Raw genomic sequence first — 24,865 nt, 5'->3', positions numbered from 1 at the left:
GAATGTCAGTGGCAAATTTCATGACAATGACAAGACAAAAATATCAGGGGACATAAGAATACACCTTGATGGGTAACTGTAGAACTTAAAGGGCCAGTTTGACGATTTTCAACCTCAGTCCTATCATGCTATTATGGGGAGCTAATGCCATGATGGTAGAAAAAAATTGCAATTTCGCTCTGTGCCTTTCGAGGACGCACGCTATTCGCTGGCTGGGGTCAGGGAGCTTGCTAAACTACAAATAAACTCCTCGATCTAAGGCGCCCGACTCATTCAAAGTTGTCAGGTTTGAAATGTAGACTGTAGACCCAAAGATTTTTTAGACAATCCATCAGTATATTCTTGTCGTATTTCAGATTCTGTACGGCTCTGGGCCATTGCCTGTAGCGAAACGGTAGTATTTCACTCCAGCATATCTCGCTGGGTCGTTCCTGTCAGAGGGAAGTTTGTACAACAACTCTCCACAGCTATGGCGCCAATTTCAAATATTATTGCTTCTATCGATTATAGAGAACACCAGCTTTGACTGACAGTGGCTTTTTCCAGGGGTGAATTGCTCCTTTAAGTGCAAATCACACTGAGTAAATGTCAAAATATGACTAAATAATTGAAAACGTTGTCCTGATAGTGGCACAAATGGAAAAGTCTGAAGATCACTAAAAGCCTTAGGATACATCCTTTCTGCTGATGCCCAAACTGACAAAGAGTAAGTAAATGTCAGCACAAACTACTTCAGTAGAAAGTGTGGACTAAAGTGGTGGACTGACCAACAATGTTGCCATCCATGATGTGCCTATAAACTCATCACTAACCAGGGAAAGCTCTTTACAAAAGGGACAAAATATGCACATTTCAGATTGCATGCTACCCATGGAAAATACGTTGTCCCACAAAGCATAGTTACACTTCAGAACTAAGTTACTTTATCATTGAAAGTCAGTTCTATCATTTGGCTTCACAATCACATGGGATATGAAAACAAACAAGGCTGACGATTAGATGAGATAAAACCTTTTTTTAAAGGCAAAGGAATGCAGATGTCTGTGTGGGTTCCAGTGAGAGCCTTTATTCTATTACAGCCTTCTGTGTTGGCAGCAGCTCTGTAGTGAAAGATACATCTACCCTTTGTTGCAGGGTGATTGAAGGGTACCAGCTCCATCTGCATAGAATGGTTAGGTAGAGGAGGCATGGAGGACTGCATGTGGCTCTTTTTTACTAAACTAACACCTGCTGCAAGCAGCTAAGGCATTTGGCTACTACCATGAAATGCTCTGAGAACAATGTCATGTGCAAGCTCATATCTTTGGACATACAGGTCTATATGTGTGTCACAACATTGAGGTATGAATACAACAAGTAACCAATAGGGGCTTTAGCATTGATTCGCATTCAAGTTATTATGGTACTAAAAGCCTTGTTGCCCTCCTGTCAAACTAAGCTGACCAGTGTAATTGGTTTAAAGTGTTTGTAATGTAAAATGCTACTATTAAAATGCAGCAAAAAATATTATAGCATACAGTATAGGTTAGGTATAGGAATCACAGTTTTTTTTAAAGCTAATAATCAAATGTGTTTCTGCAGTGTGAGGTGAATGAAAGTGTCCTGTGATTCTAAAAAAAAGCAGTACCTTGACGGAGGTTTCAGGCAGGTAGTGTGGGTTTCGTAGTTTGGTTGTGATGTAGAAGCGAAAATCTGGGGCATATTCGATGGTCGAGTCTCCGAGGCGGATACACATGGCACCACCCTGTTTAAAGGTTTGTCTCAGCAGCAGAGGCTCCAGGATAGGGTCCAGCTCTTCACCGACATTTTCCAGCAGCACTGAAAGAAAATGTTCAATCTTTATCAATATTTTCTCACTATGAGAGGCTGACTGCGCTCTACACTTTATTCAACCACATCTCCAAGCATTTATTGGACAGTATCAAGGTCCTTCTCTGTTTGCATAAAATTAATTATACCTCTAGATTGGGTCTTTTTGTTGTTGCAGAGTCAACTTCAATAACTAACTGTGAATTCACCACTACTGTGCTGCATCCTTGATCTATGACAGCCTTCTTTTAGGCATCAGAACAGCAAATAAAGTCAGTTTATAAGGCATTTACACAATTTCTTTTCTCAGCAACTATTATCATTTTTAAATTAGTTTTGACTATTTGTTATAGTCTCTTTGAAATGTCATACTTCCTGTCATTGTGTATATTGTCCTGCCATTGAGAGGCACAGCCTGCAGCTTGCTTTATAAGGCTGAATAAAAAAAGGAAAGATTGATGACTACAGATACAACTTCAAAAAGAAGTGAAAATCCAAAAGAAACAAATTTGACGCTCAGATGAAGGAAAACAGCCTAAAAAGGAAAGCGACCGTCAGTGAGGAAAATCAAGAGTTACAACCGGAGCCAACCGTGGACGTCACACATGCAACACCGTCTGGATATCTGGGAAGTCGGCTCCTGCAATTACCGTTCATCGCCATAGGTGCCGCCAAAGAGAACAAAACTGAGATCTTCGAGATTACCACTTTCAATTCTTTACAGAGCTAAGAGAACTTTCTGAGCAACAAAAGCTTGCAATGCTTCCAGAAACCTGTATAAATTACACTGCTGCATGCTTAATTTCAAATCATGTAGCAGCTTTACAATATACTGTGCTTTGACATTGCTAGAGATGTAAGAGCCAAACCCTCAGCCTCTTTCAGCTGCCTGTGTTTTTCACTCAATATTGAACTCCCACTGCCGCCCAACTGCTCAATACTAGAAATCAGTGATGCAAGTAAACATTACCAGTTTCAAATATCTTATTCCCATGGCATCATTATTAATGTGATTTCACATTAAGTATGATAATGCTGTTCCCGTGTTCAGAACATTAGCACATCTATAATTGACATAATGCCTCAGGGTGATAACTTAACTGAAGTTTTTATACAGCTTTCAGTGCCAAAGACAGCTGATGAACTTTCTTTCACACGATAGCAAACCAAGTCAGGTCGACCTCAGCCTAATTGCTTTGAATCATAAGTTGTCCTTAAATGATATCTCTATTGCTAATATTTAAGCAGATTAAGCAGCCATATGTATCATTAAATCATCATTATCCTAGCCTGTCAAGACATTTGCCAAGGAAATATTAAAAAATACGGAATACTAGCACATAATAAGGATTAAAGGCTGCAAGAAACAGTAAAACTGAAGTAAGAGAAACTGCTGTGGCGGGTGGAACTGTAGCCTCTGGGGACTATTTTGCACCCTGCAAGGACAAGCTACTCTCTGAACTGTTAGCCTTGCAGTCTGCCTGTAAGAAAAGACCCAATGGCTGGCTGAGTTAGTCATTATTTAGATGTCTTTTTAATGGCTGTGTAGCTGTCTCTTGCTGCTTTTTGGCAAACCCCTAAAAATTCTATGAGAAGACAGAAGTTTAACTGAACACCACTGGAAAAACATAGCATAAAATACAGTCACATCTGCCTAAACATGAAAGTATGACTCTGTTACTGGGCAGGAAAAAACGCTATTGTAGAAAAGTTCATTCAGTTCTCCTGTCCTTTGTATGAGTTAGAGTAACTTGGCATACTAATGGTGCAGTAGGGCTAAATTAAGGTTCATATGAACATATCACTCAAAAGTATTGCTCGAATGTATCATATAGCAGAGCAGAGAACAAAGGAGAGAAAACACCCTTTACACAGCAACTGGAAGTCCTTGTGGTAAAGAGAGACCTCAGCAGGCAGCCACAGGAACAGCAACAATGTGGGTGAGGCACTCACACATCATCAAACCAGAGAAATACTTGTGCTTACCTGGCGTGCCAAACTGAATGCAGTTCTCCAGAGTGCGGACAAAGTCAGCATCACTCAGTTTAATGATATGCAGGCTGTTGGCCTTCTCCATGTTTTTCACCCACTTGTTGGCCTGGCCCTGGGGATCAATCATTAGAGGCCACCGCCTGGCGTTACTACAAAGGCAAACACACACACACACACACACAACCAGACACACAGACACAAGCATTAGTGGGTGATCAAAAAGAGCTTCTTTGTCAGAATGAGGAACCCTGTAACTGTTAACCATGAGACATAACAACAGTAGGGGGGATGTTAGAGGACAAGAATTGAGATGAAGAGAGCTTCACTCTGAACACATTTAGACAGCTCACAGTTGGGTAGCACACCAGGGGCCATAGTATTGTGATTAAAAAGCAATGCTGCTCCTTCATTTACACAAACAAGCAGATGTCTTGTCATATTATTATTATTTTTTTATGAAACGTTAAGGTTGAAGCAAGGAAAAGTTACAAAGCCCTGTCATACACTGGCCTCTTCTTTTAGAGAAGACTGACTTGTAAGTGGAAATCTATTTATGACCCTCAATTTAATGGGATCCAGACACACAACTGCACTCTGTTAAAACACCAGAAGCTAGTTCTTATGCACAGTGAGAATGTGAAAAGTAAAGTGGCATAAAAATAAATAGCAGCCAGCAGTCTAAACAAAGATATCCACACTCAGAGCAAGCAGCGAGTTTAAAAAGAGGTTGCTGCTTTACCTCTATTCCAGCAACAATTTCCAACCGTGTTATGGCTCTAAAATGCTTGAGAGTCACTTTTCAGTATGTGCTCATGTCATTACCTAATTTAGAGATGCTGTCCAGATTATCCTGCCACAATATTCAAGTACAGCTATATTTAGCACTAAACTGCCCAGCCTAACTGTCTGGCAAAATCTAACATTTTTGAGGCTTTCCTGCAGGAGATCAAAATAAAATAACTGATCATAGATGGATCCATAATTGGTGAATTAAACTTCATGTAATGTTGGTCTTTGACACTTACGAGATAATGATACCGTTGTCTATGGAGAAGCTGTCTGAAGGTAGGCCGGCGATGGTCCAAGCACGGATCTTTACTGGATCGCCCAGAGAGTTCATCAGAGACATGTTGGTGGAGCACGGGATCGCTCTGCTCTTACAAAGATTCATCCATTCCTCTGTCTGATCCTGGAGAGGAGAACATTCATCGATTTCATTTTCACTGTACTACATGGGTACAATCAAACACACACACAGAGTATTCGCTTGTGAAATATTTGTTGTAATGATTCACATGGACAGATAAAAAGAACTAAGCAGTGTTACTTTTGTTAACGAAAATCATGATGATAAATGTTCGTCAACAAGCTTTTTTCTGTGACGAAGACAAGACAGTGAAGAGCTAAAAAAAGGTTGTTAACTCTGCGGAGGCGGATCTTTTGTTTTCGTATGAGAGACAGGACTAAAATGTTAGTGGTGGGCTGTTGGCCATTCAAAGTCTGTGATATTTTAAAGCCTTGAGCACCAGTTAGAGATAATGGGTATCACAAATGGTTATGAAATGTCTCTGTTAACTCAGGCTTTCTGCCTCAGGCTCTGTGCACGCTCACAGAAAAAGGGGCGCTTTAGGCATCATTTGACGCTTCTTCCGCACAAAAGGAGTGATTATCGACTGTCTGCTTCAGTCAGACTGTTTAAATGGAAAGCGATGATGAAAAATATGCTGTGTCCTAATCATTCTTTTACTGTATGGATGATCTGCTGAAATTTAAAGTGTTAATTTTAGCTGAAGCAAACAGGTAAGAACAAGAAGAGGAAGAGTGGAGGGGCGGCCACATTTTCTTGAGAGAGAAAACATGTTGACTAAAAGTAATGAATAGAATGTAATGACTTTTTATTGACTAAAATGTTTTGAGTTTCCATGGATTAAAACTAGACTAAAGCTATAAAGGGTAAAAATGACTAAAATGTGACTAAAACTAATAAACATTTTCATCATAAGACTGCGACTAAATCTAAAATAGCTGCCAAAATTAACACCGGAACTAAGGCATACATGCAAACGTTCCCACATCAAAGAGTGAAAGTTTGCAACACAACCATACATAACCAATCATAAGCATTCATACCCACCAAGATTTTCTCATGCAATTAGCTTTTATTGTTCTGAAACAGTGCTGGGATTTGCACTGGTCACAGTTTGCTTAATATAAAACAAATTATAAGTCTCAATGAATTAAAATGTTGATTTACAATTATAATAAAAAAACAATAATAAAAGTTTTTTTGTGTAGCAGCTTTCATACAGAGGGAGAATTGGATAGTCTTTTACAATAACGTGAAGAAACAGAAGAATTAATCAATGCTGGCAAATAACAAGTGCACATATTATGTGATCGAACCAAGCAATCAGATGAATTACAGAAAACTACCACAGGCCCCCCCCCGAATGTTAAAATACCTAAATTCACTACTCCAAAATGCAAAACAAAAACTTTGAAAACAGAAAGAATATCAAAAATATCCGGAGGGAAGCAGCACTACACAATCAGCTGTGTACCATATTAGTATTTCCCACTTCTATACCAAAGTCAGGTACCTCAAAAATAAAAAAAATGTAAGTGCAGGGCTTTATGTAACATCCTTTATGTGACACCCACTCTAGGCGTACCTGTCTGTAACTGGAGGTGAAGGCTCCCAGGTAAGCCACTATGCCCGCCGAGATAAGGATGTCTCCAGTCAGGTTATTGTAGAGCTCTCCTAGATTGAAGGCCATTTCACTCCAGCGAGTCTTCTCTCCACCCAGGCCTCCAATAAGCTGCTCAGCTCGCTCCAGTTTCTTACTGCACAAATCCACCTGGGTGACATCATTGTCACAGGAGTACAAACATTTATTTCTCCGTTCCTGTTTTTTTTTTTAGAGGCCAAGTGACAGAATGGCAAACTGTTTGTTCTATCAGAGGCCTCAATGGGTTATGAGTCAATTATTTTTACCTGGCTGTTCTGTCATTGGCAAATTCCCTCATTCATGTACTCTTTTTCATTACATAGCTATAATGTACAGTATATCCATATCTATATTAATCAAACATCCAAAAAGTCATGTCAACAACTATTAAACAAATATGTTAAACTACCTCCAATCACACTCACAGATGGACGACGCACAAACCTGATTCTCCAGGTCAGCTTTCTTGTTTTTGTTGGCTTCCAAAGTCTCCTGAAGCTTTGCAAGTTTATCTTGTACTTCTTTAAGGGCAGCCTGTTTCTTCCTGAGGCTCTCCATGGCCACCTTCAGCTCCCCCTCAGCCTGTGCCAGCTTCTCCTTCTTTGGAGCCACTACCTTAGCCACTCTGAAGGACACATGAAGCATTTAAAACAATGTTTAGCATTGCATTTATTGGGTATGTTTGATGACTTTAGCTTTAATGGGGCGATGCCTGTGAGCTAGTTCAGGCAGGCAACTTGAGCTGCCCTGATTTCACACTTGACGTGTGTCATTCTACACAGTAACCTGACAAACACTTCCTCCCAGTTTGGCGGACTATTTAAGCTGCAAGATTTCTGGTTCTCTCCCTCTGCTCTGTCATTGCCACTGCTGCCCTGCACCAGTAATGCGCTCATACTTTCAGCCCCCTCATCACCCCAGCATCCACCTGCAGGCTCCAGCTAGGGGGTAAGGGGGTTAAGATATTATCTCATCACTCCTCAAATTTCTGCATGTAAAATAAATCTGCAAAGAGTGATGAGGTCGGAGCCTAGACGCCAAACACAAGCTACGTTCTGCTGCTGCAATAAACATTTCAAACTATTACAAACGTGAGTGTCTGACTGAAATACATTTGGGTAACATGTAAGATTGATAGAACAATAATAATTCACATTTCCTTTTCAATGATCTGCATCTTGATTTGTCTTTTTATATTAATAACTTGGGACCTGGCATGTGCACGGCACACTTGTACCAGAGAAATGATTATTCCTTTGAACTTGGCAATAACCAAGCTTCATGCTACTTACTCAGATGGATGAAAAGCTCTCTCAAGCTTTGTGAATGTGCATTAATTTTTATAACAGAGAGCACAGAAGGAGGAGAACACTACTTACTTGTCATACTTGTCCATGGCACAGACCCACTTACACATGCCTTCAGCTGCAGTGGATGCAGTTCGAATCTTCTCTGGTACAAAGTCTGGGTTGGTGATGTACTTGTTGCGGATGATGGTGATGAGATTTTGTGGGATGTTGTCCTTGTCATACTCATGAAGGCTTTGGAGAAACCTCATGTCTCCCAGGAGCTTTTTGGCGGGGCCCCAATAGTCTTCCACTTTTTTACCTGAGCCTGAGGGGTCAGGAACACGATCTGGCTTGATGCCCTTGAGAATGCAGATCGCCTCCATAACAAGCTTGACAGCTGTTGGTGGGCTTTTCATTGACTTCACCACTGTGATATCCTGTACACAAAAATAACCACATCTTTAGGTTCAGCTGGCTCCCCTGGCCTTTTGAGCCAAATGTACATGTTTTATCCTTGATAAGGAAAAAAAGAAAAACATATTGCTGATTTTACCTGAGTGGTGAGAGTATTCAGTGCAGCCAGTGCTGACTCCAGAATAGGCATAGCTTCAGCCAGGTCAGCATCACACTCATCCTTGATGGCTTTGGCAGCCATGGCTTGTTCATTAGCCACGGCCTCGTCCTCTTTCACCACCTTCTCTGTCTTGGCCACCTCCACGGATTCATGCTCAATCACCACCATCATCTCATCCACCTCCTTGCTGGCTACAAGCAGTTGTGGTTGTAGAGCCTCCAGCTCAACTTGCATAGTGGCCACTTGGTCTGCTGCGGACTCTAGCTTCTCTAGGCCAACCTCATAGCGACGTTTCAGCTTCATCACCTCACTGGAAAAGGACAGAGGGATAAGGAAAGTAGGTATTCGTTTTATGGATGGAAACAGGAATTGCCTTTAGTGCCAAGGTCTTTTTTGGCCACATTTCTATTCAAAGTTCTTGAAAGATTTTATCTAAAGTCCCATTCATTTTTATTTAAGGCCGTAACTGAAGTCATAAAAAATAGATTAAATAACATTTTACACACACAGAACAGTATAAATTTGACCTTACGCTCGTTTTGTCTTCAGCAGGGCCTTGAAGGTAGAAATGAGTTCCAGGTATGAGGTTGGGGTGACATAGTTGTGGCGCTGCAACTCAGCCAAGAAGCGATGTGACAGTTCTATCGTTGAGGTGTGGAAGCTCTTGCACATGTTGATGCAGCCTTCTCTGGACTCATCTGTCATCTCAACGTCCTCCAGGAAGCGACAGGCCACCGCTTGCAGGGCATCCTCGGGCCAGGTCTGAGAAGGACAGAAGGATGCTACATTTGAAATTGTGCTATGGTGTTCTTATAATGTCATCAGTAATCAAGGAGGTAAAACGCTTAATTAACATATCATTATCTTACAAGTTTCATATTCACCCCCTGTAATGATGCCCTGAGATCAACCATCTGAAACATCTTTTGGTGCAGAAGTCATGAAGCATACATATACACACCTGGAACCAGTTAATGGTGCAGCAGTTAATGAGGGCGGGGAAACGTCGCAAACGGTTTCTAAAGGCGTCTCCGATGGGACTCATGGCCAACACCACATGCAGCTGTGTGCGACAGCGCTCTATAAACATGTTGAAAAGGGACAGGGAGCTGCCATCCGTCTGTTTGTCCCGGTCACGTTGCCGGTCCAACACGCGCATTCGCTCACAGATCTCCTGCTTCTCATCAACTGCAAACAGGTTAGGTACCTGGAAGCAACCAAAACAAGAGTGTGCTCTGTTAGGGAACTGACTACTACCTTTGCACCTTTTCTCTTTGTAATAACTTTATTTTAATCCACACATGCTGTAATTGTCTAACCATGTATTAATCAACCATACATCCATCCTTCTTTCCTTACAGTCTTACACCACCTTTATCCAAACCTTCATTCACTGATAAATCATCCCTTCAGATCATACACGATATATACACCTCATCTCATTCATCAGTTTATCTTTGTCCCCTTGAATCCTTTACCTCCCCAGTATTAAGCAGGTTGCCAATGTCCTCCAGGAATGACTCCATCTTGATTTGAGTGTCTGTAAAGAGGAAAACACCGTGTTCTTCACCCTGCGTGGACTTCCTCATGATCAGCTTCAGATCGTCATGCCATTCAGTGTTTCCGTAGGTTTTGGAGATTTCCACCTGGAAAAGTTCAGCCTCTGCCATGTAGGCAGCCAACCGCGTGAGGGACTGACGCCCGCTCCCGCCCACACCCACCAGCAGGGCGTGGCCGCTTGGCTGCTTGAGAATGCGGGAAATGCGGCACACATGTTCGATGGCGAAACGAAATAGCACCAGATTCATGGGCGCTTTGCTGATGTTGTTGTACTCCTCCAGGTGTGACTCCACCACCTGTCTGAGCTGGTCCAGGTTGTTCACCTCGCGGTAGGTGCGGTCCTCACCCTTAGGGTCATGAAAGTCACAGAACATGAGGCTTCGCAGGTCATCCTCAGTGACCTTTCCGTCATGGTCCTGGTCTAGGTGCTGGAAGAGCTGATGGAAGTTTTCCTTCATGTGACTCTGAAACACCACCTGTAAATTGCTTACAAGCCAGGACCGATCTGTGTCATGAACAAGTCGATCATAGTATACCCTCAGGACCTGAGGACCAAAGAGACAAAGACTGTGAGTGTGACGGATTGATAAAGAGACATAGAAACGAAGCAAATGCCAAATAAATACTATGTGTAATCAGCAAAAGTAAGCTTTACTGCAGCTATATGTATTTCCACTTTATTTGTTATACTCCTATTTAACTTGCATGTTTAGGCCCCTTTTGGTTACACAGCTGTCAGATTTTTTCTACTGTTTGTTGTGTACAACATTACCTCATGCACCCACAGCCGTTTGATGACAGATGGCTCATCTGCAGTCTCTGGTCGAGACAGGCAGATGCCCTGGATGACCCGGGAGACATCACGCAGATTGAACAAGTAATGGGACTTTGTGGGGGTTGGTAGCAGGTTCTTGGTGGCCTCTTGGTAAACTGACATGGTGCTATTGACAATCTGAGATGTCAGGGCTGTAAATGACTTGGGGAAAGAGAACCTGGTGATGAAATAGTTGATTCATTGTTAAATTATCATTCAAATGATTCACTTCAAATGAGTTAGGAAAATGATTCCTTTATTTTTTTCATGTTAAAAGACTTAATACTTTATGAGATAGACAGTATATTGTATTTTTTTATCCTAAGCATTGAAAATGTATTCCAAAAAACTGACAAAGTGTGAAATTGCTCTCTTGTTAGAATGCAAATCATAGTTCTGTTTGCAGAAGTGGCTGGGTAGAGTTGAAACCTATCCAACAGATCTGATTGCTTTTGGACTTTTGGTCTCTGAGGTAAACACTGTAGCAGTGCAGTAAGAGAGGAGCACAATGGACACCTTTAAACCTCTTATAATTAAAAAGATAGTAGAGAATCCTTTAATAATAACAGCATAATTAGCATGAAAACAATATTGCATATTAGCTGTCAAATGATTAATAATAGTAATATAGTATCATATGTAGAGGTTTGGTTGACTGTACTTGCCGTATGGTGAAATGCCAGTCTATGATCCTGGAGAAGATTGTATACATGGTCTTCTCATCAAAATCATTAATGGTAATCATGTTGAAGTGGCGCAGATACCGAGGCGTGACAGGGTTCCGCCCCCCACCTAAGAAACAAGCAGAACAAAAAAAAACCAACTATAGTCTAAGAAAGAGGTTACACCTGTCATATGCTCCAAACTCAGTGTTTCAGGTAGCCAGTTTTTATAATGCACAGTTACTATTTGTTCAATATGTTTTATCTATTTGTGTATTTAATGTCTTTATGAGTTAAAGGGGACATATTTTAGCTGTGCAATCAATTTTCTATGATTCTAATGTGTTTTTGAATCACGTTGGAGTTTGTTTCGTTTTAAAAATTGTATGCATATTTTAATTTAACTATTTTTCAGAGCCTCTCCTTCTTCCTGAATATAACACGCCATTTTGCCATTCAAAAGTTGGACCTTAGTATTTGGAGTGACCGTGTAGCCCCTCCCCCACGTGTACAATCCCATCTGGGGAAGCGGCCACACTGCACTGTCATTCCAAAGTCGCTCTAGGATCAGTAATTTGACCTTACATGTAAGGGCCAGAATTGCCAGGAGGTATCAGAATGGTGAGTTGAAATATTGACAACGACTTGACTACAAGCTAGTGCAAACAAGGCAGCCTGAGGTGAATGACGATGAATGATGACTGGTCGATTTCAGAGAAAGCGAGGTTCTACAGAGAAACCTGCGGCTGTTCTGAACGGCCCATTTCAGAAGCTGCCTTTTTAAAAATGTAATTCTGGAAAAACACGGAATTATGCAGTTTTTAACTTTCACGGTGAACAATAAACACCCAAAAATGTGAAACTCATGCAAAATATGAGAATATCCATTCAAAAGATATGGCCCCTTTAAAGACAATTTTTCCCAATAGCAGACGGTAAATTTGACATTGTATTGTTTTTCTATTGCTATCTAAGATAACCAACAGCCACAGACTTTGTCAGAGATAAATTACAAATGCTTTATATTGGTCTCAATTAGAGACAATATACAGACAATAATATATTGAGCACAGAAGGCCACTCTAAAGTTGATATTGGTTAGAGTGCATTACTACTACCATTACTGAAAAGATGTAAAAAAATTCAAAATAATTGGACACCAGTAAAAATTGGCTCCTCCATTGTTTTCCCAGGTGTGGGTTCAGTGTTTGCCTCACTGGGCAGCAACTTAGAAAAGCTAAACAACTGTCAGCACAGGCATCATGAACAAACAACATAGCTGTCCCTGCCAGCTGCCTCAGTGGACAGAGATGCTTTTGTGTTTACACCGTTAGTGTTCGTGGAGGTGGAAGTGGTAAACATTTGCTATCTGTAGACACCTTAAGGCAATGATGAGCTCAACAAAACAGCAGCTAGTGGTTTGTGGCATTGACTCAACAAAATTTCAGTTTCAATTAAGAGACAGAGGGACAAAAAGTATTCCCTTTACCCACCTAACAGCCTGCCCTTTGTCAACCAATACCAGCTCTAAGAGAGGATTATTGCTGTTACAATATGTTCTAATAAACTCTGTGGTAAAACAGTTGCTACTTACCAGGTGGTCCCATAGCACATATGATCTGTATATCCACCAGTTTGATCATGGAGCAGTCCTTCATGTCATACCAGTTCCAGTGGTCAAGCCACTGGCGTAGCAGCTCCACAGGGGGCTGGGCACCATATACCTCCCTGGCTGGCATGTTCACATCATCCACAAACACCACCTATTAAGATTAAGATAAATATATCTGTCATAAAAGTAATGATATTACCACAATGTATAAGAAACATAAAACCACACTCTTGTTTGTGAAGATGTACACTTTTTTTCTATGGCAACACTAGAAACTGACTTTACTGATATGAGTGCAAACAGAAAAACAAAGATAAAAACCAGTATAACGTAATGAGGAGGCTGTACCATTTTCTTCCCTAATGGAGGACCAAACACTCCTTTGCGCCGCTTATCAAGCTTGGACATAATAATGTTTTGAGTCTGGGCGGCTGTAGTCTGGGCTGAAAAGTTGAGAAATAATGGGCTGTACACATCCTTCTGCAGCTGATTCAACAGGAAGTCCTGGGCAAGAGATGAAAGTGAGATAAGACATATTATATTCAAATCTGCTGGCACGGAAGTTTTATTCCATATTGCAAATTATCACAATACATATCTTTATATATGCAACATGGAAATACAAAATGGCAACACTTAGCACTAACAATAGGATACATTATCAGGAAAAGTAAAACTTAAAGCTCCTGTGAGGAGTTTGTTGCTGGTTATGAAAGAGACTGAAATTAATTCTGATCACTCTATATGACATTCAAAAGCAAACCAGACCATCAGAGAAAAGATTGATTATTTCTAAATAGTTATTTTTAATGCCTGAAACTGCTGGCGGGGGGTAGGTGTCAAAGGAAGCGATTAACTGCACGCTACCTTTGTTTACATTTTCCAGTGCAAAAATTGAAAGTGAGTGATACATATGACTGTTGAAGAAAGCAGGACAAGATTTTTAGTTGAAAACCACCATTTAAGAATGTACAGGACAAAAATCAGCAAAGACATACGAGATACTGCTTTGTGCAGAGGGGTCGCCACAATCAAAACAAACCAAAAGTTCTTCAGGTGCTTTAAAAAATGAGTATTGTACAACAAACAAAGACAAAATGCCTGTGTATGAACTGTGTCAAGTTTGTTGCTGGATATTCAAAAGACCTACAGTGACTGATGAATGAATGCTGCAAAGAATGAATGTTATCAAATTTTCACTCTCTAATCTGCATCAGCATGCCAAAGACAGCCCATACAGGTGGAGTAAACATGAAGTGCTAAATTCTAATTTGATCCTGGCAAACGGTTGTGATAAGCTTTATATTCTAATGACATGTGGCATTTAGTGACTTTTTCATTAGATAAAAATGGAATCTCAATTAACCCCAGAAAATGACATGATGTAAAGTAATATTCTGCAGGTCAAAAGTATTAAATCAATGAATTTGTGATTTAAGCTGTGATTTAAGGTTTACAAAAGGCCATTTTACCGAAAGCTAAAAGAGGCTTTTATGAGAGAAATGCCCTTCTCTGTCTCAGAAAACACAGAGCAGAACAAAGTCTGATGTCTTTCATTGGCTATGATTTTTTTTTTCATGCTATTTAAACATTCATCATCATGTGTGTTCAGAGAACATGCTGCAGCCTCCGCTGTACATGCACACAGAGCTCACACACATGCTTATTAAATCATGTGAGTAATGACCTGCCTAATTAAAGGGGACTTGTGAGTGATCACAGGGTGCATTATCATCCTCTTGTCTAAATTATAAACCAGCAGTACAGCTTCTCTTCGTCCCTCACAAGAATGAGACTGGGGCAGGTGAAGGAGCCTTGTGTACAGCTGTTTGGTCCGGGAAACATGCCAGTAATATTCTTATGTTCTCAGTTCTGGTGCTCCTTTATAACTCCAGCCAGATTTAGGATTCAGCCACAGTCTGCTGGTTGCAGCATGGGACAAAGCAGTTCCACCACACAGACAGGCAGGAAGTAGAGAACAAGACAGGCTCCCCAGTGAGATGATCTCTATTCACCCCTGAGTCTCAAGTTTGAGCACACTAATGGAAGAACTAATGAAGCACAGGGAGGGAGGGGGATTAGTCCTTGATATAAATAGCTGAAGGTCTGTCGAGGAGATACTCAGTATTCCTCCAAGGTGGCTGTTTCACACCTGGTGCCTGTAGCTGTGTTGCCTCCAAATGATTTGTTTGGTCAGAGCACTTACTCTAGTTTCCAGAGGCTGAGTCTACACTGCTGAGAAACAAATGCTTATTCATTCTACAGAATGATGATATTAATAGCATAGGCTGTGTTTGCTTGCATGTGATAACGATTATTAACGTCTGAACCCAAATTCCCTTGGAGACAGTGTACTTCCTTTTAGGACTTTTAATTCATTTTCAAACTGGACAGCTGCAGAAACATACAGTTCACTCCTTGTATTTCACTGTAAATAAGGAAAGTAAAGCAGACCAATTTAGCATATGCTTATTATAGGTATCCTGTGGAGTTTTGTCCACCCGGTGGAGGTACCCTGTGGGTTTTCTGACCACAGCACCTCTGACTGCACATGCATAAGGGCTCACATGGGGATGTGTTCAAGGTTATTACCATCGCTGCTATTCCACAGATGGACAGTTGGAGACATCGAAAAAAGAACAGCAAGTGCTATAAAACTTTCAAAATTTCTCTTTTCTTATGTTTCCCTGCAGTCCCCCCAGAGTGATTTACACGACGTTCACTTATATTTATATGTATGTAGACATGTGCGTATGTATATTTATATGTGACTGTTGGAGTACACGTATATACACGTATATGCATTTGTTTTTTCACTCAATCCGCATTGGACAGAGGCAGGTTTTCAGGGACTGTAGAATCGGATCTGGTTGACCTGTAAATAATTAGTTTTTTTGTTTGTTTGTGTGTTGTTTTGCTTTGTTTGTTTTTTCTTGTGTAAGGGTGTCCCCCTTTTTCTGCTTTGTGTTTCTTTAATTGTTTTGTTACACTAGATGTTAAAGGGCAAATTCGCCAATTTTCAACCTCAGTCCTAACATGCTATTATGGGGAGCTAATGACATTATGGTACAACAAAAATACAATTTTGCTCTGTGCCTTTGGAGGACGTTTTCTGCTTCTCTGGAAAACCTCCGCCAGACTACGTAAAACGCGTCATCTGGCGGAGGCCAGGGAGCTTGCTAAACTACACTTTCTGAATCCAGGACGTCCACCCCCTTTGATCGCCTGCAGCAATCAATGTGCTTGACTGGAAACGGGGAGTATTTCCCTCCAGCATCTCATTTCCTCTTGCTCTCCTTACACTCCGGTACAACGCAGGTGAACACCATGATGCTCTGTTTTTGTTTTGTATGTAGGTATATTTGGTAGGACTCTAATGGGGGAATTCACTAAAGGATTGCGCAGCTTTTGTGCCTGCTAAACCTGTGCAAAGACATAAAAAGACCCTGCCTCATACTCCAAGCAAAGGCAGAAGGTTGAATGCACCCCAAAGTGCGCTGCAGAGCAAACAGCATCTGTGTGCTCCGGAGCCGCTTGTGCGTATTTCAATGAGTCATGTTATGCAAACATTTTTACTACAAAATTTGTAGTACCTAGTTCACAAATGCCAGCGCTAACAGCAGGTGGTGGGAGCTGCAGTGCAGTATTATAAGGGCTGTCAGGCTCAGAGTGATCAGTGATCATGACGACAATTTCACCTTTTGTGTGGTCAAAAAAACGTTTTGTCTGTAAAAACAGTCTGTTAATAATATATTTTCATTATTATAATCGGGAGATCAGTCCGGGGCTGTGTGAGGCTCAACCCCAGCACACAGGCACACTTTGTCCACATGTCCGGAGCCGTTACGCAGGAAGGGGATTATGATATGGACAAACTGCTGAACACACAGCTGCATGACAGGGAGTAATACTAGTAAACACCTGTCGAGTCTGGACTTTACAGTAAACTGTTCAAAGATCTGCCCCCTCCTCTCCCGCCTCCTCATCGTTCTGTGCATGCAGTTGAGGTCGGTGTGCGCGCAGCTGAGAGCGCAGCACCGCACAGCAGAGTGGAGCTGCAGACAGCTTCTCTCCACAATCAGACACAAAACAAGAGCAAACTGCACGGATCTGCGAAACTTTATGGGCGTGTTTGCACTTGAATATCATCAGTTAATTTGCTTTGTCAATCGGATCTTGAGACGAGTGAATTACCCCCTATGTCTACCAACTGTTCTGGTCGAAAGAACAAACATAACAAACAGGCAGACTTCTTGCACAGACCTATCACTTCCCTATGTAACCACGTCCTCGCTGGGCCGTTCCTTTCAGGGAGAGGGGAGCAATGCACGCTGGGTGCTGATTGAATGTAGAATGGGTGAAACCACAAGCTGTTTGTACAACTTTCTCCACAGCTAAGGCCAATTTAAAATATTATTGCTTCTATTGATTGCAGAGAACACCAGCTTTGACTGACAGTGGCTTTTTCCAGGGGTGAATTTCTCCTACCAGGTTTATATTTCTGCTTGACATTTTACTAGTGCAATTATTGTATGATTTTTGTTTATGTTAAAAAATACAATTAAAAAAAGTGTCTTAATTTCTAAGTAGCAAATATAGCTACATGTAAACAATTAAGGTTTAAATATTTAGAGTTTATTTTTACAGTCAACTTAATGGTGACGTATATTCATATTTCTTGGACATGAAGGATACACAAAAAACATTTTGGGATGAAACATTGATTGTAGAAATCAATCAATTTAAAAGAAAATTCCCCAAAGTGTCTTAAATATAACTAATCATTACTGCATTCAGAAGAGTGACAAGTGGTCATCCTTAATCATCACAGCTAAAAATGTGATTGATTATGGTTTTAATTAAAATTTTTGTACATCCAGTCAGATGATATAAAAGCTAACTCCCTGATGGATTGAATACATGCTTCATGCAACAGCCAAGAGATCAATTGTATTAATTTTGCGAATCTTGTGAACTTTGCTTATGTTAGCTATGGCTGGTAAAAACCTGCGGGAGATGATGCATGTGTATTACACATACCGCACATTCCTTTCTGATACAAAATGCCTTTATCTACTCCAAACAGTGCATCAATATTATAATTTATATCCAGTGACTTACTGTAATGTAGACACTCTTGCCAGTACCAGTGGGGCCAATAAAAATAGTGGGCTTCTGGTGGGTGACAAGGAGCTCCATCAGCGCCATGTATCGTACTGTGTTCTCAGTTGGGACGATGATCTCATTGAACTGCATGTCTTTGCATATGGGGGGAGCAGTCTTCAGCTTGTCTGTCCACAGCTCCCACCTGCCCGGGCCCTGCAGAGGAAATTGTGGGAAAAAGAGGTAAAATAAAGCTATGGGAGCCAAAAGGAAGCAATGTGCTGGCACTCAACCAAACACACTAGTGGGGCTGTACAACACTGGGCACTTAATATCAAGTCTTTGTAGGCTCACAAATGGATTTGGCTATAATGTGAGACACTGCCAATATACATAACTTAACTAATATAGGTACTTGAAAATGAAAGGTTTAAAATGTTGAAGTGCCCTCAGCTGAACAATTATGAGCAGCCGCCTACCTCTTTAATAAAGCAATACTGGTAGACTGTTCCCTCAGAGGGCAAAGGCACTGTGAGCTGCCTAGACGGAGCCTCAACGGTGGCCAGAATGCCGTGGCTGGCCCGGGTCTCCTCACTTAAAGGCCCGTTCAGTATCTCCCTTACTACCGCATCAAACTTGTTTCGACCCGAGTCATCACAGCTGGCACCAACTGACCACACCAGGCAGAACACAAAGATGCCCTACGTAAAAGAAAAAGACAAAGATCACAACATATTCACTGCTTAATCATATTAAAAAAAAAAAAAAAGTGGTCCACAAAGGAGTACAAAACAACATTTCTATCTGATATGTTCTGCAATTAATGTAAACTAAATGATCAAAATATGTAAGAAAAATTAATCTCAAAATCATACATTTTGCTGTCGGTGTTCCTGTGTATGAAGGGTTGGATTATATTTGTTTTGTCATATTTAACAACACTTACCTCTCGATCATAACCCATAAAATTAACAAATTTATGATCTAGCTGGTGTTTGTAGAGTGAAAAATAGTTTTGACGTGTACCAGACTACATACACAAAATATTTATTATTATTATATTAAGAAAAGTCAAACAGCAAAAATCCCTGTGCACAGTTTGCACTCAAACATCACTTTGTCTAGACTTAGTTTGCGATAATTGAACTAATTAAAATTTACAGCAACCATGTGAATGCTTCAACCAGTGTACAGATCATTGTATGAGACAAACACTAGAGAGATGTCTTTGTTGAAAAAAAACAGCAGGAATACCGCAGGAATTGGAAATTGCCTATCATGCGGCTTAGCAGCCTCATGATAGCTCCTGCTGTTAAAAGGCTGATTAATTCAACACTTTGATAATGACTGGCTGAGAAACATGGGAGAGAGGGTTTAAAGGCATTCATCAGCGCAGTGTGCCACTGGGGGATAATAGCAGTGCTTTCAAAAGACAGGATTCACAGGCAGAAAAATCAATTGGAACTTATGCAAGGGGCAGAAGTAAGGGCGCATCTGCTAAAACTTTTCTACTCTTTGTGTACCTCTGTTGAGGCAGCCTTGACTAGGACTTTATATGTCAAAGTTTTTGGTATATACTATATCTGAGTTAACTGAGTATTTTTTGGATCATCTTTTAAGGATAGATGCTGTTTGTTTCCCACAACATGATCTGGCTAGACTGTTTTTGAATTTGGCATTTGCACAGTTTGGGAACTCTGAAGAAAAAAAAGGTAAAATTGTTGTTATTGTTCCGTCAGCCTGTTGTCAAGATGATTTGTAAGCCACCTTTGGGTCATGCATGGCCAACTTCCCCTGTAGTTCTGCAGTGCCTTGCCCCAGTCAGTCCCTATCATGATAGAGAGCTGTCTACTTTCAATGACTGCTTCCATTTTCTCTTGCTGTTCCGCCTAGCATAGCAGTAATTTTAGATGTTAAGAGCAGTTTCTTTTTTCATGTAAGCGTTTATTTTTGCAGCCAGCATGTAATTCTGCTTCCACAAGCAAGACCACAGGCTTACAACATCAATGCAAGGGAAAACAAATTTGCAGTTGCAGTTTGGTTCAGAAACATTGTCAATACATATTGTGAACGTATAATAACACTCTTTATTTCAAATTACGGTGGCATGAAAGTGGTGAGCATGTTTGTACTCTCACTGCAATGCTATTTGGAGTACAAAGATAGACTTCTTACTTGTTATTTCCTCTTACCCAAGCACAGAACATAAATGCAAGCTGTACACCTTGAAATGCATTAGGTTGAAGGCATATGTCTTAGAGGTCTTGGATGTCAGCCTTGTGTTTCTAAGCTCTTGTGGTTTGACAGTTTTTTTCCATACTATATCATACATACTTATGTGACAAGAATGCTTAATGTTTGATTCTTAATGCATACACCATATTTCATGAAAGTGCATGTTTAACAATCAGAAAAAAAACAGGAGCTTAGTTGTGTTGAGACTTGTGAGAGTGGGAAGTGGATATGGTATATAGTGGACCGCTACCAGGACAATAGGCTCTCACAGTTTGTGGGCTTACATGGATTTACATAGTCAAATAATATGGTTGATAATACTATATTTGAAAGCAAAGAAAATAATTGAATTGAATTTTGAGAGAACACATACTTATATTTATAATAAAGCTGATTCATATTGCGATATTAACTAGCATTATTAAACAGCTGTTAAATACTTGGTTCTAATTATGGCATTCAGAGGTCGGCTATTTCTCGATAACAGACCGTTGCTAGGGATGGAGCTCTAATCACACCATCCAGAGGACTAACTGTAATCATATCATTTCGATGAAAGAAGTCTGGGTAATTTGACGTCTGTTTACAGAGGGAAAAAAAGAAGAGACGAAAACAGCGGAGAGAAGCAATACATGTTAAACAATGCAAAAACTGAAGGAAATGATAGAGAGATCTTCAAAACTGAAGATGGCACATGAAGTAAACATTAAACGGAACACAGCACAGGATATGGTGGCACTTAAAGGCAGTGAATGGAAAAGAAAATGTCAAGAGGCTCTGACAGTGATGAGACGGAAAACCTCAGTTGCTACGCTGATTCCTGTGGTTCAACATGTCTAGTTCACCATCAGTGGAAATATTTCCATTTAATGTGAGTAATAACAGCTAGCTTAGCTCATTTTAATGTGAGTAATAACAGCTAGCTTAGTTCATTTTAATGTGAGTAATAACAGCTAGCTTAGCTCATTTTAATGTGAGTAATAACAGTTTGGTTAGCTCATTTTAATGTGAGTAATAACAGCTAGGCTAGCTTATTTTAAGAAGTTAACTGCTGGTATGGACCCAGAACTCACTGCGAGTGTAAAGGACTATTTTTAAACGGAAAACGGAAAGATAATCATTTTTAAATGAATCATCATTTCCAAAACAATATATTGTGTGCAATAATACATTTCGTAAGTAAAAAGCCTGCTCATCCTGTCTGGGTTTCATTCCACGATAACAACCTGCTCACTATACATGATCCCTTACTTAGTCATAGTTGCTATGAACACAAACCTCAAACCAGGAGCAAATATCGTTTTCATTCATGGCCTTTATATTTGCTTCATCATGGAACTCGTCCATCATACAGTCCATCAGATTCATCAGGGACTTGACTAGATTGGTGTCAGAGGTTGGGGACAGCTCCTGAAACCAAGCAAAGAAAAACAACACAAAAAATTATAACCCGAAAAGGAATAAAGTCTGAATATATTACTGGACTGGGTAATTCATTTCATTAATTTCATTTCATGAAACTAGGTAACCAAAGAAACATTACTGTATGAAACTCAAAATAAGGGTAACAACCCTAAAACTGTGCTTCTACAACATGCAGGAAGAAATACACACAACTAATGTTATGTATTCATTCTTGTTACTGAACCAAAATCTATCTGCATGAAGATGCCGATGGAAAGAATCCCTTTTGAGTAAAGACAACATATTGTTTATTAGCAAACCATCTCCAGTTAGAAAATAAACAGTATTTCCTGAGGATGGTTCAGCACCTTAGTAGCCTTTCGAATGAGCTGCAGGCAAGAAGGCAGCATGCGGTCAAAAAGGGCAGTGATGAGGTCTTTGTGTGCTGCGCTGACGGTTGCAGGCAGGGTATTGAGCCAGGACAACATAAGGGGCTGCCAGCCAAGCATATGAGGCTCCATGTAGATCATACCACATCGAGACACCTGTGACAAACGCATACAAAAACAGACATCTAAACCCGAGGTACTTGAATCGAATTGACCTAACATTTAAACATTTATATACTGTATATATCAGGATTATAAACTCTATTCTGATAAATAATGCACATACGGGTGCTGCAAGTATGATCCCATGTCAAATAAATATTACAGCCCTTTTTCTGAGGGCAGCTTTTTAATGAGATTCTATAGCTCCAAGTCCCACTGAAGGAACCACTTCAGAAAGGAGTGAAGGTAGAGCTGGAAGAACAGAAAAAAGACGAGAAGAGAAGGGTGACGACATAATGTATGAGCAGTAGCTAAGAGACATACAGATATGGGAGGGGAAAAAATATAGAAACATTTTAAGATGGTACATAAAGGGAGAGAAAAAACGTTCATAGACAAAGAGAAAAGAAAGATGGGAAAACTGAAGAAAAAATAAAGAGAGATCAACAGTGCACAACTGGGACCCTTCACAAAGAGGGGAAGTTCACTGTGATCCTCAAAATGTTGATGCCTCTGCATTCGGCGTGATGAAAGGAACAGCTGCCAGGCAATGGACTATCAAAAATAGAAGTCCGTGTAATAAAAGAGTACAGCCAGGGAGATGCAAAGGTATTCTCTGAAGGCATCTATGTATTGCAGTAAAGAGTCTTTGTTACTGACACACAACAAAGAAACCAAAAGGAGGAGGAGGTGGTGGGTTGGGGGAGATGCTGGTAAATGTCAAATGTAAAAAGTGTTGTTTATCTATTGCCAACTTGCAGGTAACATCACCTCAACTGGGTATGTGAAGAGAGAAATGGGGAAAAAAAGAGGGAATGTAATTCATTTAGTTTGGACTGGATGTCCTAGAAGGGAAAAGGATAAAGTAGTCAATAATAAATATACTCAAATAGAGTACCTCTCTGTGGCTGTTGACCTTAACAGCATTCGTTACACCCATCTGACACTTTTATACAGATAGCAAAGAGTAAATATAATCTGCAAATACAAACCTGAGGATGTAGGAGATAAAACCCATAAAATATTTTGCACAGTTGTTTCTTTTGTTGACAAGCCCGACACTATTTAGGTAGAAAAAATGAAAGCAAACAGCACCAAGGCATGATCGCAAAGAGGAAAACTGGAGTGTGTAATAAAGACATGCATGATGGGCATCATGAGCAAAGCCATGGGTTAGGGAGTGATGGACTACTTTTCTCTAAAATTTGGTTGGAACAGTAAAAATAACACCATCTGTGCACAAATACTGCATGTTTTTAAATAACATCAGTAATAGATCCATCCTCAGCTTTCTCCAGAGATTGCAGGCCATAGATGCTACATAATCGAGAAGCAGGACACGCTGAGATGAAAACCTTAATCAAAATAAAGATGCTTCTCACTGTGGCTGGCGACGCCACCTCCAGGTCCATGGGCTCGAAGATGAGGCTCATTTGTGGTGACATCTGAATGATCTCACCGCTCATCAGACACAGCTTCTTGTTGTCATCGAGCACCGTGTTCATATTCTCGATCCACACGGCATCCACTGGGCCGTCAAAGATAAGCCATTTTCTGTCTGGGCTCTGGGAGAAGGAAAAAAAAGGATTGCTCACACATTGATGAAACATTTTCTGCAAAACCTTACGCTCATTTACATGCATACGTCATGAGAAACAGTACCAATATACACCCACTGGTAACCTGCTGACTCATACATATATCTCATAAATAAGATAAACAAAAAAAAGCTAAAGTAGAGTAATATTGTGTAATTATTTATGCTGATGCAGCTTGATGGATGGAAGGGGAAATATATGGATTTAAGGAGGCACAGACTAACAGATAAACACCCAAAACCTTTAAAGGCTTTTACTTCAAGAAAAGGACGAGATAAATTGCCCTGAAGGTTGTTCCCTGCAGTGCTATAATCTGCTAAAATTCTTAAGTATTCATGGAGCTTTAAGGTTTAAAAAAGGGCTTCAAAGTGAACAAAAAGAGCTCGCTTTCTCCTACTTTCTTTATAAAGATAGTGCCTGTATCCTTTAATTGTATGCACATAATGTTCATTTTTCCCCGACTAACAGAAATTCCTCTGCATCCTTTCAAGGTCACATTATAATCCAAGCAAAGAATGTTTGCTAAATGAATGAAATTAACACCTACACTGTCATAACAGAGGTTGACAACAAGCGTCAATTCTCCAGTTAAATGGGCTGGCAAGGGCTGTGCTTTAAATTGATTTGTTGAAATACAGACAAATGGAGGTGCCTGGGCTGGGGCCATCTGGTGCTCGAGAGGGAAGTGAGTATGCTGTAATGTAATGATCTGTCAAAAAGCGTCAGCACTGACAAAACAAAAAAAAATTACATTGCGTATGCAGAGAGTTTAATATACTACACTGCTGCTGTCTCCAGATTAGCACAAATAAAACGAGTTTAGTAAAATGAGATGCTGAAAAAAAAGAGCACAACAAAGGAAGACTTTCGCCCAGAGAGAAAAATCACTTTTTTAAAACTGAATTAGAACAAGCCTCGCTCCAGTTTTCTATT

The 24,865-nt window shown here is 40.4% G+C and overlaps 1 protein-coding gene across 1 annotated transcript in view; it reads right to left on the bottom strand.

Annotated features, from left to right (window-relative positions):
- The window catches only part of dnah7 (dynein, axonemal, heavy chain 7), an 87,943-nt gene that overhangs the window by 26,206 nt on the left and 36,872 nt on the right, over positions 1-24,865 (bottom strand). The window contains exons 32-50 of the mRNA XM_069663508.1: positions 23,717-23,899; positions 22,152-22,328; positions 21,658-21,789; positions 18,624-18,845; positions 18,163-18,360; positions 13,390-13,545; positions 13,024-13,192; positions 11,433-11,559; positions 10,726-10,945; positions 9,872-10,498; positions 9,355-9,600; positions 8,926-9,155; positions 8,373-8,703; positions 7,910-8,256; positions 6,975-7,155; positions 6,474-6,659; positions 4,827-4,990; positions 3,796-3,950; positions 1,628-1,818 (exon numbers count right to left, since the gene is read on the bottom strand). Of these exons, the coding sequence (XP_069519609.1) occupies positions 1,628-1,818; positions 3,796-3,950; positions 4,827-4,990; positions 6,474-6,659; positions 6,975-7,155; positions 7,910-8,256; positions 8,373-8,703; positions 8,926-9,155; positions 9,355-9,600; positions 9,872-10,498; positions 10,726-10,945; positions 11,433-11,559; positions 13,024-13,192; positions 13,390-13,545; positions 18,163-18,360; positions 18,624-18,845; positions 21,658-21,789; positions 22,152-22,328; positions 23,717-23,899 (4,242 nt within the window). The remainder of the gene's footprint in view (positions 1-1,627; positions 1,819-3,795; positions 3,951-4,826; positions 4,991-6,473; positions 6,660-6,974; positions 7,156-7,909; positions 8,257-8,372; positions 8,704-8,925; positions 9,156-9,354; positions 9,601-9,871; positions 10,499-10,725; positions 10,946-11,432; positions 11,560-13,023; positions 13,193-13,389; positions 13,546-18,162; positions 18,361-18,623; positions 18,846-21,657; positions 21,790-22,151; positions 22,329-23,716; positions 23,900-24,865) is intronic.

The sequence above is a fragment of the Semicossyphus pulcher genome, unplaced genomic scaffold, assembly GCF_022749685.1.
Source record: "Semicossyphus pulcher isolate SPU_LCO1_2020_fin unplaced genomic scaffold, fSemPul1.0.p SCAF_15, whole genome shotgun sequence".
Classification (NCBI taxonomy): domain Eukaryota; kingdom Metazoa; phylum Chordata; class Actinopteri; order Labriformes; family Labridae; genus Semicossyphus; species Semicossyphus pulcher.
Note: the sequence above shows the minus strand (reverse complement) of the source record. Positions and strands in the feature narration are given on the sequence as shown.